Source organism: Condylostylus longicornis, unplaced genomic scaffold (assembly GCF_029603195.1).
Source record: "Condylostylus longicornis isolate FDR11 unplaced genomic scaffold, ASM2960319v2 ptg000040l, whole genome shotgun sequence".
NCBI lineage: Eukaryota > Metazoa > Arthropoda > Insecta > Diptera > Dolichopodidae > Condylostylus > Condylostylus longicornis.
The window spans coordinates 16,816,932-16,833,360 of record NW_026578009.1 but is presented as its reverse complement, the minus strand read 5'-3'; the positions used below and the strand labels follow the sequence as shown (position 1 = coordinate 16,833,360).

The 16,429-nt window shown below is 29.2% G+C and overlaps 4 protein-coding genes across 5 annotated transcripts; 1 reads left to right on the top strand and 3 right to left on the bottom strand.

The window, feature by feature from the left end:
* Positions 1-9,214: 9,214 nt before the first annotated feature.
* LOC129609629 (ubiquitin-like protein 4A) lies at positions 9,215-11,022 on the bottom strand. The gene is made up of 3 exons (XM_055521677.1): positions 10,819-11,022; positions 10,605-10,763; positions 9,215-10,547 (listed from the first exon to the last, which is right to left on the bottom strand). The coding sequence occupies exons 1-3, from the start codon at positions 10,864-10,866 to the stop codon at positions 10,368-10,370; spliced, it is 387 nt and encodes a 128-aa protein (XP_055377652.1). The 5' UTR covers positions 10,867-11,022; the 3' UTR covers positions 9,215-10,367.
* A 969-nt stretch (positions 11,023-11,991) lies between these two features.
* Positions 11,992-13,567, top strand: LOC129609503 (putative tRNA (cytidine(32)/guanosine(34)-2'-O)-methyltransferase 1). 2 transcript variants are annotated; one of them, XM_055521441.1, is made up of 4 exons: positions 11,992-12,285; positions 12,365-12,913; positions 12,965-13,062; positions 13,123-13,567. In XM_055521441.1, the coding sequence occupies exons 1-4, from the start codon at positions 12,165-12,167 to the stop codon at positions 13,201-13,203; spliced, it is 849 nt and encodes a 282-aa protein (XP_055377416.1). In that variant the 5' UTR covers positions 11,992-12,164; the 3' UTR covers positions 13,204-13,567. The 2 variants fall into 2 exon arrangements, with proteins under 2 accessions (XP_055377416.1, XP_055377415.1); XM_055521440.1 differs by having other exon boundaries at positions 11,996-12,285; positions 13,116-13,567.
* A 75-nt stretch (positions 13,568-13,642) lies between these two features.
* LOC129609502 (putative GTP-binding protein 6) lies at positions 13,643-15,411 on the bottom strand. Its single transcript, XM_055521439.1, has 4 exons — positions 15,176-15,411; positions 14,841-15,120; positions 14,478-14,788; positions 13,643-14,411 (listed from the first exon to the last, which is right to left on the bottom strand). Exons 1-4 carry the CDS (start codon positions 15,409-15,411, stop codon positions 13,670-13,672), a joined length of 1,569 nt encoding a protein of 522 aa, XP_055377414.1. The 3' UTR covers positions 13,643-13,669.
* Positions 15,412-15,415: 4 nt separating this feature from the next.
* Positions 15,416-15,879, bottom strand: LOC129609504 (transmembrane protein 141). Its single transcript, XM_055521442.1, has 2 exons — positions 15,665-15,879; positions 15,416-15,612 (listed from the first exon to the last, which is right to left on the bottom strand). The coding sequence occupies exons 1-2, from the start codon at positions 15,777-15,779 to the stop codon at positions 15,416-15,418; spliced, it is 312 nt and encodes a 103-aa protein (XP_055377417.1). The 5' UTR covers positions 15,780-15,879.
* Positions 15,880-16,429: the final 550 nt, after the last annotated feature.

Below are 16,429 nucleotides of genomic sequence, written 5' to 3'. Positions count from 1 at the left end.
TAAGGTTAAGAAAACAAGCAAGGCTATAGTTCAGTGTAAGCGATGCTAGGGATTCAATCAATCGGGTAACTTCTGAAAAAAGGATCCAAAATGCGTCAAATGTGGCAACAGTCACCTATCTAACAACTGTCCACGCAAAAGAGATATTCATGCGTCATGTTCCAACTGTCGAGGCAGCTACCCAGCAAACTATATTGGCTGTAATAGACTGACCAAAAACTGACAAAAAAGGAGAGACCTAGCTTCTCGATAAAGGGATCTTCCAAGTGTAAATAGTCTTCCACAAGCACATTCTTGTAAAAAATCTAATATAAGTAATAATGTTAACAGGATTAATCAAGTCATTAATACTAATCTAAAAGATAAGCAAACTTATGCTCAGGATGCGAGTACATACCAAAAATATGATACATCATACATTGAAAAAACTCTAGTCCTGATTCTCAACAAACTAGACTAACAAAAACTCTAGAATTAATAAGAAATAACGAGATCAATCAGAATTAAGACATGAAATACTAATGGTCTTTTACACCACATTCATGAACTTGAAATATTTTTACATAACGAAAAAATTGATGTAAGTTTAATACCCGAGACGCACTTTACAAAAGAAAGCTACTTAAATATAAGAGGATTTATGTGTTACCACACCCACCATCCGGAAAATAAAGCCAATTAAAAATAATATTACTCACTACCAGGTAACTAAAATTGAAGAAAACCAAATGCAAGTCACATCAGTTGCAATAATGTTTAAAAATAAAGAATTCATAGTGTCAGCTATCTACTGTCCTCCTAAATTCAACCTAAAGGTTGAGGACTACGGCTTTTGTAACCTAGGAGCAGACTTCATAATGGGCGGAGATTTAAATGCCAATATACAGAAGCGGCGTTTATAATGAACTGTGATTTTCAGTCATCTGGTAAACCTACGTACTGGTCTGCAGATCAGAATAGAATACCAGACCTAATCGATTTCTTTATCTCCAGAAGGATTTCTGGGAATTACATGCATATTAAAGATAGTCTTGACTTAAGCTCAGATCATACTCCTGTGTTACTTACCATAAGCGAATCTGTATAGTTATTAAACAAGAACCACTTAAGCTATGTAATAAATCATATCAAATCAAATAAGGAAATCTGATAACACATGGGCTATAGCCGATATGGACAAAGCTAGCTGTTTTACTGATTACGTAGAAGATATTTTCAAACCGCTTCCCAGGCAGACTTTCTTAGATAACGCAAACCAAGTTGCTAATTCCAATCACATGAGCATAAGGAAAATAACTTTGTCTGAAATACGTAACGAGATCAAGAAAACCAATAATAAGAAGGTTCCAGGGAATGACCTTATAACCGCAAAAGTGTTAAAAGAACTACAAACTATCGCTGTTAAGAAAATCCTATTCCTGTTCAATGCGGTAATTCGTTTAAAATATTTTCCAGAAATATGAAAGGTTTCAAAAACTATGATGATTCCTAAACCAGGGAAATCTCCTACGGACTTGAAGTCCTGTAGACCAATTTCACTCCTTGCAATTATATCCAAGCTTTTGGACAAAATGCTACTGGCTCGCATAATGCCGATAATTCAAGAAAGAAAGTTAATACCAGCCCATCAGTTTGGATTTAGAACGGATCACTCTGCAATTGATCAAGTTCACAGAATTACTAATGTCACAGAAAAACCGTTGGAAAATAGGGAAATTTGATCAACAGTGTTCCTAGATGTTGCGCAGGTCGTTGATAAAATGTGGCATAAAGATTTAATATGCAAATTGAATAGGGTACTGCCGAACGAAATATGTGTGATCCTAGAATTCTACCTTACCAATAGGATTTTTAGAGTTAAGCACAATAACGAATACCCATATATTAGAAACATAAAGGCTGTACAACAATGACAGCCACTTTCGCAGATGACACGGCAATCTTAGCTATGGGAAAGACAATTGAGGAATGTTTAAGCAAGCTACAATCCAAGTAACAATTTCCGAGACTAATACCCTAAGAAATCGACCAAAAATCTCATACCACACTCGATTACTCTCATAATTTTTTTTTGTTTTTTTTTGTTTTTGTGCAATTCTTGTAAGGTTCTTACAATAAAGACTTAGCATTTGTAGTGTTAAAAATTCTGCATTGTATACAAATTATTAAATTAAAATTAATGAAATGCAAAATTATAGTTTTATTTGAATACAACAAAGCTTTAGTTGGAATTTGTGCACATCAGTATATTTATTTTTTGCTTAACAACTCTTACATTTTAAAATTTATGTAAAAAAAAGATATTACAGGGTTAAAAACTATGTATAAAAATTTTTTAAATTTTAGTTATTTTTAGTTGGTGTTGCTTTTTTTCGAAGTACAATACCAACTTTTCTCAATAAAATTTTAATGTCAGCTACTTTTAATTTATAATCATGGCAAAAAAATTATTTTAGTTTCCCATATTTATAATTTTATAATATTAAATTTTTGAATACAAACATTTATTGATGACATATCATATACGTAAACTTATGTAATATTTTGTTTCATTTTTGTTAAAAAAGTAATTATTAAAAGTGGAATAGATATATTTTTTATAAAGTTCGAAGTAAGACCGATATATTTATTCTACAATGTATTGTTTTCTCTTTCTAGTAAAGCTAATTATAAGTGGCTTGTGAGAGGTTTCGTAACTCTCATACTAGTTTTGATATGAGAGTTTTATGTTTTAAAAACTCTTTTGATGGGAACTTAACTCTCATTACAAGAATTAATAACCCTAGTAGTTGCGCTCTTTTGTTCTTATCTCCATATCTCCCAGGGGTCTTTTAGTATTCTAAAAGACTAAAATTTGTCTTTATATCTAACATGCCCCAATGCTCAGAGAGAAACTTGAAAGCACGACCTTATTTTATATGGGTTTTTTTAAATCGAAGTGGCTATTTTTTGTGAAGAAATATTTTTACTATTAAGATTCATACACAGGCAGGGACATTTTATAAATAGATTGCTCTTGTTTACATGCTAATAAAATATGAAACAAGAGCACAACAAAATTTTTGAAGCACTCAATATAGCATGTTTGAAAAAGTTTTAAAATAATTTTGAAAAAAAAAAAATTTATTGGAAGTAGGTACATACATATTTATTTTTAATAACTTAAAAACTAATTGAAATTATTTGAAACAATTGTATAAGTAACGTGTAAATAACCGAAATGAGATAGTTCAAATTGTTGAAATGTGTCAACCTATATTACTTTTACTAACATTTTTGTTAGCGAACACTACTCAACTTACCTTATTGGGAAATACAAAATGTGCATGAAAAACCATACATCCTTCCTCATTAACATTTGAAACCTTACTGAAATATGAATTTGAAATTTTTTATCATTTTTTCTTTCCTCCTACCTTTCTTTCTTTTTCGTGCAATAGAATTTAAATGGGAGGCTTTTTAAAAAATGTGTATAATATCCTGAGATTTTTTAAAATATTAAACTCTTTTTTACGTAAAAAAAAGAAAAAAGTAATAAGAAATATGACACGATCAGTGGCATTTAAAGAAAAAAACAGGAACGAAGCCAAAAATTCGTAATATTTCGTAAAAAAAATTTATTATTGGGACTTGTAAGATGTAAAGACATTACTAAAATTATGAAAATAATATTCCTTAAGAATTCTCAGAGACTTAAATATCAACACAGTTGAGCAAGAAATCAGGAAATTGCAATTAAACATGGCGAAAGAATAACGCAACACGAAAATATAGAAATGAGGAAAATAATTGAAGATGAAAATAACAGTGCAATATGTCGCTTAAAAAGAAGAAGACATTTAGATCTTGCAGTCATAATATAATTATAAAGTCCTGGGTAACCGTCGTTGGACGCTCGCCCACTCATTCTATAAGTGCAAAATAAATTGCTAGATATGTAGGTTTAATTGACCTAGTTGCCATATCTGAAAAGAAATAAAGAAAAAAAAATTAAACTTGAAAAAATTTTAAACATTGAGAAAATGGGAACGACATCGTTTTCTCTCATTTACGTTCAAAAAGTATTATCCCCGGACGCAGTAGCAGAACCAATAATCTCGACAAAAAACAGCACAAAAACAGGTGGATGGTAATCATCCCGGAGACAAATAAATTAGTCACATGTAGACATTGCAAAACTACAAAAGACAAGATTCAACTACTTATCGAACATATTATTAACACCACTAATCTGTCACAATACGCACAAACCAACATTATCGAGAAACTTTAATTAAATATAGCTGCGCCATTACAATTATGTTATAAAAACCTAAGATGTACCGACATGATAAAGTTCTGCGAAAGAAATCAATTCTGGGATACCACAGAGCAGGTGAACAAAAGTAAATTTTTAGTCTTAAGTGTTTATTTTGTTATATTCATACTTTCTTTTCTCATTTCTTAATAATTTTTCATTTTGGCTTTCGTTTGTTTTATTTTGGCTTTTTTTTGTTTTATTTTGGGTTGTGTGGATGCATGTATATTCTCTCATTTCTTAATAATTAGCACATGTAGGTGATACAGATATGTATGTACCTTAGATTTTACATATGTATTTGTATATACATATGTAGCTACTTCAATAGATATCAAGTGATTAAAAACCTAAAAGTTCCAAAACTTTAAATTTTTTTTGTTTCTTACTTATTTCAGTCATGCAAGAAAGGTGCATACATATCAATATATGTACATACAGTTAAAGATAAATACGCACTTCTATGCAAATATATATCAATATGTACATACGATTGACATGAACATTTTTAAAAGCAAAACACCTACATACATTATGTATATTTATGTACATACAATAGAAATATACATATTATACTAAATGGACATAGTGTAGGCAAAAGTCTATATCTATAGTCTATAAAAATCAACGAAGTAAAAATACTAAAGGAAGGAGCATCTTGAAAAAAAACAACGAAGCCAAACTTTTTTCCAATTGTCCCGTTCTTTGCTCCGATCAAAGTCGTAACAGGAGCATAGTTATTTTATTTTCCTGGCCTTTACTGCAAAATATGTGTAATTTGTAAGAAGGATAACTTGAAAATTAGTCAATTTACTTGTTAAAGTAAAAACTAAAGAATATTTCAAAATATTTTTTCATTTTAGATACCTGTAAGAAAACCAAATTTAAACAAAACTCATTATCTTTTTTTCTTTTGATTTTATTTTATAAATTGCAAATAACTATAAAGTATTTTTGACATTTTGACATTTTATATCACATATCTATTGCTTAGATCAAGCATTAAGCATATCGCCAACAGGCGCAAATAAAAACATCATTTAGTCGCAATTATGCAACTATCAGTTATCAAGCAACAGTGTCATCATTTACAGGAAAGGGAGGGAAAAAAGGGGAATGTAGGAAATGTAAAATAAATGATGAGCACAACTTTATAATAATAATACAAAAAAAACATAACGATTAGCAATAAAAGGAAAAAAAAAACCAACCACCATGCAATAAATAGATAATATAGATAAGTAAAGACGAGAGAGAAAGACAAGAACAAGAAGAAACGAAAAAAATACTACAAAACTAAATTAGACCAAAATTTAGATTTAAGAGTACCCTTACTAATAGCAGGATCAAATACCGAACGCAAAGTTCTAGTAACCGGCTCAATCCTACCATAATCAGTAGAGTGATAGCGAACATTGCACGACTCCACAGACCTAAGATCCCTTACGTTATCTCTAATAGAAACCTGCCTCAACAAAGAAGGGCCCTCGACAAGAGCTGTGCCCCAAGGACTGCAAATCAATCAACATTAACCTAGCCTCATACGACGGAAGCCTAAAAGGATCAGACCAGCCCAAACCCCTCAAAGCAAAACGCAAAAATTTCCTCTAAACCGATTCAAAACGAGAAATATCCACAACACTGACAAGCATATTCGAGAATTGGCCTAACAAAGGATACATACAAGTGCTTCGCAACATACGGGTTCACAAACTCTCTAGCCCACCTCATTACGAAACCCAGCTTCGAGTTAGCCCTACCAGGGATCATATTCAAATGAGCACAAAAATCCAACGTGCGATCAAGCATAACCCCAAGATCACAAAAAGTGCCCACCCTCTCCAATACCACCGCACTAAGGCAATAGTAATGGCGGACAATAGAACGCTCCCTCCTACGCGAGAAGCTCATGATCCGACACTTACCAATGTTAAGTTCCAAGCCATTGACCCCACACCAGTCCCAAAACCTATCCAAATCCCTCTGTAACTCCAAACATTCAACCTCTGACCGAACCGTCCTTACCTGACCGTAGTGTGGAACACGCAACAGAACCAAAAGCATCGTTTATTGCAACCAAAAAAAGTATGTGACCCAAATGGCTACCCTGCGGAACACCTGACCCGGCACAGTAGACATCAGACAGAGCAGAACGGAAAGAAACCCGATAAAATCTGCAAGACAAATAGGAGTAGTAGGAGTAATGACAATATCTTATTACCCTCGAAAATGAACATAATTTTGTTAAAAAAATTCTATTATATCAGTTTTGTTTGACAATTTTACTGATTAACTCTAAATAATATTAATAAATTTCATATATACAGTATTTTAATAACTCTAAAACAGTATAATTTTTAACAAATTTTAATTAGTATGATCGTTGAATTATTCATACTAATCATTATGATTAGTATGATTAGTATGAATAATATTTTATTTTGCTTAATGAAATCAACGGCATCGGGATGTCTTCATATTATTGGTAAACATTTTAATATTTCATTTTATCATTTCTAGGAAAACTGTGATTATACAAAAATAAAAAAAGATCAATTTAAATATTTGTTTGTATGCTACATTCTGTCAAGCACAAACTCAATTTGCTCAAAAAAAGAAATAACAAAAAAAATCCGGTCCTGATAAAATTATGTCATCTGAAGTAATTTTAATTTAAAACAAAACAATAACAAATATTTTCTTTGCAAAATTAAAAACTTTATTTTGAAGCACTATTGAATAATATCTTTTTTAATTATTGAAATGAATAATATTCACATGCATATGATAAAATAAAACTATTTGTTTTTACAAATGGGAATAACAATTTAGAACTATTCTTTTTTAAAAATTTTTTTTCTTTTTTTGACTTGTTATAATTTTTCTATGTTTTTATAAAATAATATTCTTTTTTAACACTTATTATTAAATATTTTATAATTTTTTTTTTACAAACTGCACTAATTTTATAAATAAAATAACAAAATCTTCTTTTGTTTACTTTTTATATAGCGGCGCGTAATTTTCTAAGAAAAAACAACATTTGGCATTTAATTTTAATTTCAGTTTGACGATGCTCGGAGCAAAATCTTATTTCTAGATCAAATGCTCACGACAATTCATTGTTCTAACAAAAGGAGTCGAATTTTGGAATTAGACTACTAGAGCAGATTCCTTAAAAGAATACTACGGAAATAAAACTATTAATTTTTAATGAAAGTTGAAATAAAAGCATACATTTTGAATTAAAACTGTATTAAATTGTATTTTGTATTGAACGTTTCTAATTTTTCGGCACAGCGTGAGATTTTTCTTTAACCTTATGTTACTAGAAATTAATTGTGGTCAGCCGAACAATGTTTGAAATTAGCAACTTTCATGATTACAACTATTAGTATAATTTATCTTGTATAAAAATATAAAACACTCAATAAAACTCGAATAAAACTAAAAAAAAAAACAAAAAAATAAAATGAACAATTCAAACTTTTTCATTTTGAAAATTATACAATATTTCAAGATTGCATCTATAATATTCAAGTAAGAAAAAAGTTTCAAAGATTGATTAATATACATATGTATACATATATGTACATTGTAGCAAATCTGCGAGCATAAAATATTTCTTTATGTTACAAATACTATATGTTACATACTATCAACAAATATTTATATTTATAAAGAATGCAAGAAGATTTTTAAACAAAGTCGTATTTATATATATGTAGATACAGCGTTGGTCAACTAAATAGCAGATGAAATTGTTTTTGAGATTTTTTTATGAAAAATAAATAAAACATTTCTATGTTTTCGAATTTTGATAACAAAATTTATTGCTTTATCAATTTTAGGCATGGAAATAAAATATTTCGAAATTTGAAGAATTGACGGTAAATTCAATTCCATTAAATCGTTGCCTAGACAAGTAAATAGCACATTGCTTTAATTTTACATCACCCTAGAAGTAAAAATCAATTTCTTAGGAAATATTGAAAAATTTTGATTTCTATATATTTATCTTTTTAATATTTGGTACTGTTACCTCAATTATTAATTACGGTCTGCAATCTGCGAGGCATGATTTGAATAAGCTTGTGTATTCCTTCATTTGAAATTGAATCCTTGTATACGGACCACAAATCATCAAAATTCTGAAAATTTTGAGTTTGCAATTTAGCTTTCACTTCATTTCACACATGACCTATTGAATTCAGATCCAGGACCTGAGCCGGCCATTTCAAAACATTTATATTTTCCTCGATAACCCAATTCTAAACCAAACGAGCCGTGTGTTTGGGATCATTGCCGTGCATAAATGTCCACCTAACTATTTATCCATTTTTGTACAAGGTATTTGACGGACAAATACCCAGGTATTTGTCCATTTATATAGACTATGGGTCTCTTGCCACGCTATTAAAATGTACCCACATTTTAATATTTCCACCAAAATGCTTAACTGTTTTTTGTGTGTAGTTGGAGTTAAATGCTTGGGCTTTTCGGCGATGATCAAATGATGTACCATCTGGTCCGAGCCTGTTGATCTTTGTTTCGCGAATTTAAAGGACATTTTTCCAAAAAAAAGGAACGTTGTAAACCATTTTTCTCGATCTATTAATAATTACACTGACTTTTTACGGTTTTACCATTATTATAAAGTGAGGATATTAATCTCCTTTATTCTAGAGTGCTATCATGTCCTCTACCCATTTTTTATTTTGAATTACCATAACTTTACGCTTTACTTTAATTTTCTTATTTTTCGCATGTGATATTGGCACCAATTAAATAATAAACATCAATGTACTATTTACTTGTTCAGACAACCATTTAATCGATTAATTTTTTGTAATATTTTTTTTATACCTAAAACTGATAGAGCAATATATTTTTTTTAATTAAAATCCAAAAACATAGTAATATTTTATTTATTTATTACAAAAAAAAATGCATGTGACTAAAACTGTATGTACATATTGCCAATGGATTCAAATTTGAATATATTGTTCGAATGAACCCCTGTCTTAAACAAATTATAATTTTTGCACTTTTCTTCAATATTAATTTTTAAATTTTTTCTAGTTTATTAATTGTAATTTTAAGTCTTTTCTTTTTTTTTAATTTTTATTTTAAAAAAACATCTTCCATCACAAAAGAAAATATATTGCTTGAGAAAGATTCCCAATGTGATGAATGATGAGAAAGGAATACCATCATAAATATATTAAATTTTTAGTGAGGAAAATTTTCTTTGGGCACGTAAAAAAAATAATATAGAAGGATTTAAAAATGAGAACTCAGCTGTTTTTAAATTTTGAGCGGAAAATATTCTTTGTACACCCAGCGCTGTCTTTTTAAAATTTTTTTGGGTACCAGTAAGTCAAATTTTGTTGCAATGTGAATATGTAGATTGTAGACTTTCACTGCATTTAATGATAACATATTTAACACATTGTTACCATGAATTTTTCAGATGCTCCATTTATATCTTAATCGAGGTTATCTATGTGAATACATAAATACAAAAAAAAATTATATTTTTAATGTTTTGCAATAATTTTTTCATTTACCAACACCGTTGTCGAAATTTTGTTCATTACCCAATAACTTAAAATATTCAATTTTTTTTTGTCTTTCAGTATTTTTGCGGCCGAACAGCATAGCATGTACGAGAAAATATGCGAGCGCAAAAATTTTTACACACAAAATAGAATTTTGTTAAACTTAGACTTCAAGAAAAAAACTAACCAGTTTCAAGAAAGAAAACTAATTTACAAATTGACAAGTGTACCTATCTCTTTGCAAGTGAATATATGTAGAAATATGAACATGAATTCTGCAGATCTTCCTTTTTGATTTTTCGCACGGAATACCTGCATAAAAATATAAATTGTAATATTTAACTAGGAAGTAGAACTTTTTTAAATTAATTTTGCCGTAATCAGGTAATACTTAATAACTAGAAATTTTTGCAAATAGTTTTTGCTCAATTTTAATAGTTAGTACTTGCAAAGGTTGATTTTCAAAGTTATTTTTGTTTATTTAATAACATTTACAAGTTTTTTTCTAATCAAGAGTGTTCTAATAATCCAGTAGCCAGCCTTTCGATATCATCTAAGCTCATCTCCTTTATTCGTCGATCAAAGTCTTTCATAAACTCAGATGTTAATATTTCTGCTTCTTGTTCATTATAACATTTTCTAAAACTTCTAAACATTATATCTTTCAAAGGATCAGGCTTCTTTACAACCTAAACAAATAACCTTTAAATGTTAAATAATTAACAAAATTTTATAGTCGAACTCACCACGGTCAACCTTGTGTTGTCAGAAATTGGATACGATGCTATTTGATTTTCATCAGCTAATGATCTTCCCATCAAAACAATTTTTTGATGAATTGCAGGGATTTTTAGTTGTTTTTCTATCTCATATTTTAATTCCAATATAGTGTTCTCAGGCTTAATCTAATATTGGACCCACCAAATTAATTAAATCGTTATATTAAAAACATAATCTTACTTTGACTGTACATTCACTTCCTCTTAAAACTTTTATTCTTAAGTTCATTTTTATGGCTTGAGCAAAAATCCTAATTACTTACTTTATTAAAAATAAAACACAAAAGTAATTGGTTAAATAAATTATTAATTGAAAAAAGTTATACTTTTTGTTTTGATAGAACAATAAAAACTTTTCGAAACAGTGATTCTCAAATAATTGTTAAAATTTTTTGCAAACTCTTGGCACCGTTTGAAATATATTTATTAGGCGAGTTTATATGCATTTCAAAGATTGACAATCATGATTGAGATTGATCGAATCTACATTTACATGTCAATCTTTCTATATGCCACTTTAAATTTAAAAACTTAAGAAACTGTTTATCAAATGACACATCACAACAAAAAACATAGCTGATCACATCCCATTTTATTTAAAAACTTATGTTCACGCCATTTTTTGTTTTATAAGAAAAATGATTGACGAAAATAGAATTAATTTCTATTTTTTCGTCATTAATGATTTTTTAATGATGTTTACATTGTCAATCTTTATCAATCTCAATCATGATTGCTAATTTATGATTGATATGTCAACACTGACCTAGTATTAAGTGATAGACCTTATCACTTAAGAAAAATAAATGCCACGCTACACAATTTGACAATTTATATAATTTTTTATCAAATTGTAATTTTACAACACTTTTAATTTTAGGCACAAAACTGTCAAATTATTTTGCTTATTATGTGCATTTAGTGCCGTGAGAGGCATTTTTCCAATTCAAAATGTACATTTTTGTACATTTTAGTTGTGCTGCACGCGGACGAACTGTATGCGACTCTTTATAATGGAGGCCAGATAAAAAAAAAAAACAAAATAAATATCCTTCTGTTACGAGTTTGACAATGCTTGGAACATAGAAAGAGACAACTAAAAGAATTTGGCTTCATTACTTTTTCAAGATGCATATTTCTTTAGTATTTCTAATTCGCTAAAAAATTCTTATATAAACTGGATCATGGTTGGTTCATACACAGATGAGAATTCTATATTACGGTGTAGATGAAGATTGTATCGCGTAAATGTTATATGTAAAATATTGGATATTAAATCAAGTTAAATATATAAGAATTTAATTTTTTTGGTTACATATTGAACGCCCTTAGAGACTAGGCTTGAATTTGTGTCACCGCGCAGTTGAGCAAACAATAAACTTGCAGGTTGAAATATTTCAGCGAATTAGTAAAATGCTTGTGCATACATTTTTATGTTGAGCAACTTACAGGCGCGTGATAAGTAATTTTCAAAAAATGTAATTTTTGAGTTATTCCATTTTTGCCGCGCTGTGTGAAACTTAGAGAATGGGTAAAACTTCAAAGGACAAGCGAGATATATATTACAGGCTGGCTAAGGAAGAGGGCTGGCGAGCCAGGAGTGCCTATAAACTTTTGCAATTAGATGAAAAGTTTCATATATTAAAAGGTAATTTTTTGAAACGTGAATGTTATGTACATAAGTGAATGCGTTGTAATTCAACAAACTTTTATATGTATGTACAAAGATGTTGTTAGAGCAGTAGATTTATGTGCTGCTCCAGGAAGTTGGAGTCAAGTTCTTTCAAAGAAATTGTATGAAAATCGCAAGAGTGAAGATGTAAAAATTATTGCGGTCGATCTACAAGCTATGGCACCCTTGCCTGGAGTAATTCAAATTCAAGGCGACATTACAAAACTGGATACTGCAAATCAAATTATTCAATATTTCAATGATGAAAAGGCTCAAGTGGTTATATGCGACGGAGCTCCAGATGTAACAGGCTTACATGATATTGACGAATACATTCAGTCTCAACTATTGTTGGCGGCTTTAAGTATAACAACACATGTTTTAGCAAAAGGTGGTAATTTTGTTGCAAAAATATTTAGAGGAAAGGATACGAGTTTATTATATTCCCAGTTGAGAATTTTCTTTGAAAAGGTATCAATTGCCAAACCAGCAAGTTCAAGAAATTCCAGTATAGAAGCTTTTGTCGTTTGCCAAAATTATTCGCCGCCGATAGGATATGTTCCACAAATGATTAATCCTATGCTTGATGACGTGAAATTGTTAGGTATGTTTGTAAAATTTAATTTTAAAAAAATTTAAATATAATTTCATTAAGTTGAGGAAACCAATTCTGATGTTAATAAACAGATAATTCCATTTATTGTTTGCGGCGATTTGAGAGGATTTGATTCAGATATGTCCTACAGTTTAAACGTGGGTTTTTACTACAACATTCATTAAAATATTATTTCATGTAAATATCTTAGTTTTCAGACGATGAATCAACATATACTTATCGTGAAGTTGTTCAGAAACCAATATCCCCTGCTTACCAAGAAATATTGGACAAAATGAGAACTTGCTCATTAAAGAATGGTGCTATAGTCTTGAATCGAATTGAAGAAAAATATTCTCAACAAAAAGCTAATAAAGATGAAAACAATTAAATATATTCTCGACAAACAATTAAATATATTAAATTTAGTTCTAACGTTTGTAGGGAATATAGCGTTTCTTAAAATGCTGAAACATTAAAAAAGAATTGTAGAAACAATTTGCAATCCAGAAATTTTAGTCAGAAAAATTGGTTTAGTATAAGATTAAATTTTTTGCTTGAAATTTTTTTAGAACTGAAAATATACTAAAATATAAGTTTTGTAAACAATAATATAAAAATGTAAATTATCAAACTTAAAGAAGAATAAATTATCAAAGTACATATGTATATATTTATGTAGGTACGTTGGTACCTGCTCGAAAACACAAACAAATTGGGAAAAGAAAACAACATTAATTCTTTTTATAGATATAATTTAGATTTTTATTTTTTATTTTTAAGTAGTTTATATTTGAAAATTTCTAAATTCGTGCTGGATATAATTACATTCATAAACAAAAACTCTTGATCCTGGGGATCAGCACAAGTATCTGTGACGGCACAATTTTTGTACAGCCAAGCCATTTGTTCTCCGCCGTTTTTAACTTTTATTGTCAATTTTTTTCTATTTGTAACTTTTAAGATTTTTGATTCAATTTCGTTTAATAATTGAGGTATGCCGGTTAAGGTTTTTGTGGAAACCGGTTTTAAATTTTCACTGAGGTTTTCTGGCATTCTTTGTATTAAATCAATTTTAGTTCCAACATTTATAATTCGTTCCGGAGAAATTGCTCTGTTATGAACCTGATTTATTTGTGAAGTTAAAACTTGTAAAGTTTTTTCAACATGTTGCTTTTGTTGAATAAAATTATCATGTGAAAGATCTTGAACATGGATAATAATATCAGCTAGCATAGCATCCTCTAAAGTTGCCACAAAACATTCTATTAAACCTGTTGGAATATCTGACATAAAACCAACAGTATCAATGTAAATAACCTCTAATTTGCAAGGAAGAAATCCAGCATGAGCTGTAACATCAAGCGTTGCAAATAATTGATTTCGTGGCTGCATACTTTCTTCATTTGTTAATGATTTTATAAGTGAAGTTTTGCCAGCATTTGTATACCCAACTACGGCAATAATCGGAAATTCCTTTTGCTGTCGTTTATTACGTAGTAATTTTCTGTAATATGCAAATATTACTTATTGTATTTACGAATTTTTGGCCGATAATGAAAAATGTTTATACCTATGAGATCTTATTTTTTCGAGTTCGAGCTTCAACTTTTGCTGCCTCTTTCTTAAAATTTCTTTTTGAAAGTCATTCAAATAAAAACCTTGTTTTCTTGAGGTTGATGGATTTGTTTCTTTATATTTACTCCAAATGTAAGGAATTTCTGCCATAGCAACTTGAAGTTTTGCATCTCTACTTTTTGCATGTAATCTTAAGATTTGAATTACAACTGAATAACGATCCATAACTGACGTTTGAAATTCATTTTCTAAAAACTTCTTTTGTGCAAATGTTAAAGTTCCTTTGCTAATGAATACACGGGTTACCTGAAAAAATTGAGACTAGACTTAGACAATAATAAACCAGCGCACAGCTTACCCTTTTTAATGAATTGAGCTGTTTCAATAAGATTTTTAACTCTTCCAATTTTCCTTTACCGAATAATTGCTTTTTTTCTAGTGTTTCTAAAGGTACAATTAAACTATGGCTAACACTCCAGTGTGGCAGAGATTTTATTAGAGATTCAGCTTCTAATAATTGTAAATTAGGTTTAGATTCCATTTTATTTCTTTTTTCATAAGGTTGGATAACTAAAACATTTTCAAAGTCTGTGTTTCGTAGAACATTCATAGATAAATTAGCTAAAACATCATATTCACTGAAATGATAGAATTAGTAGAGCAACCAAATTTTTTGAACATAAAATTTAATACCTATCTTCAATGCTCAAATCATCATCCTCAACTTCTTCACATTTAGATGAAAACTTTTCATTTTCCTGTTTTCGACGTTTTATTCCTTTTATTCCTAAGTTACGAGAATTTTTCGAGCAATAGTTTCTAAGATTTTTTGAAAAATATAACCAATTATTTTGCTTTAAGTAACAAGGGCGTAGTACTTCTTGTTTTATGCCAGAAATGAAGAAATTCAAAAACCTTACGGCATACATATTTTTAATAATTGTTTTCTTGAAGTATAGTGTGTTTATTTTCAGCTGCCATCCAAGCCGCTTGACAAGATTTGGTTCTTTCACTTGTTATCTTGTATGCCAATACCGTTGCAATTCCTGATGAAAATAGTATATTGAACCTTAATGGATATTTCAATTTAGCAAAAATTATTTTTTGCGCAAAATAGCTTCCTGAAAAACCTGGAATAAGAATTTATGATGAAATATTTTTGATACAAAACTTATGTGCTACCTAGGCAAAATGATGCAAGACCCGTAAATAAAGATCTCGTCATGCAATCTAAATACGAATCAAACCCTGGATGTTTTTCTCTTTGTTGATTTTTTAATTGTTTTATGTCATTCATATCAAATAAAATATACACATAAAAAGTGAATACAAATTGGTGTAAAAATTTTGTGAAGTAAAGTAATCACTAATTTAAATACATAGATGTGCAATATGTAATATGGATATCTATGTACATTATTATTTTGACATAACAAAAGTTTAGACAGCGGCTGACAGAAATGCAGGTCTGACATAGAGTCTGCACCTTGACAAAAGAAATATAATATCAAGGCTTGAATGAATGTTTTTGTTAAAACTGCAAATGTATTTATAGTAAAACATTTCGGAATCATATTTTTTGTTTTTGAAAAAAAATGATTTTTGCCTATTTTCGTTTCGAGTTTTCTATGAAACAATTGACTAAACTGTAACCATTTTTATAATAAAATGAAATTTGAAGTTCAATTCAATTCAATTTTGATCAAATAAATTTTAAGAGTTTTTTCTGCATTTTTTTGAGCCCGCATGAAAGGCGCCCTTAGAAAATTGAGAGTAAAGAGTTATTACAATACAATAAATTAGTGTTATATATTTTCTTAATTTAGAATACACGACGTAAATTAAAATTAGTAAGAATTTTATTAGATTTTAAGTTAGAATTTAAACTTGAAATCATTAGATTTTTAGTTTTAAATATTATTTTTAATATCATTATTGTAATCATTA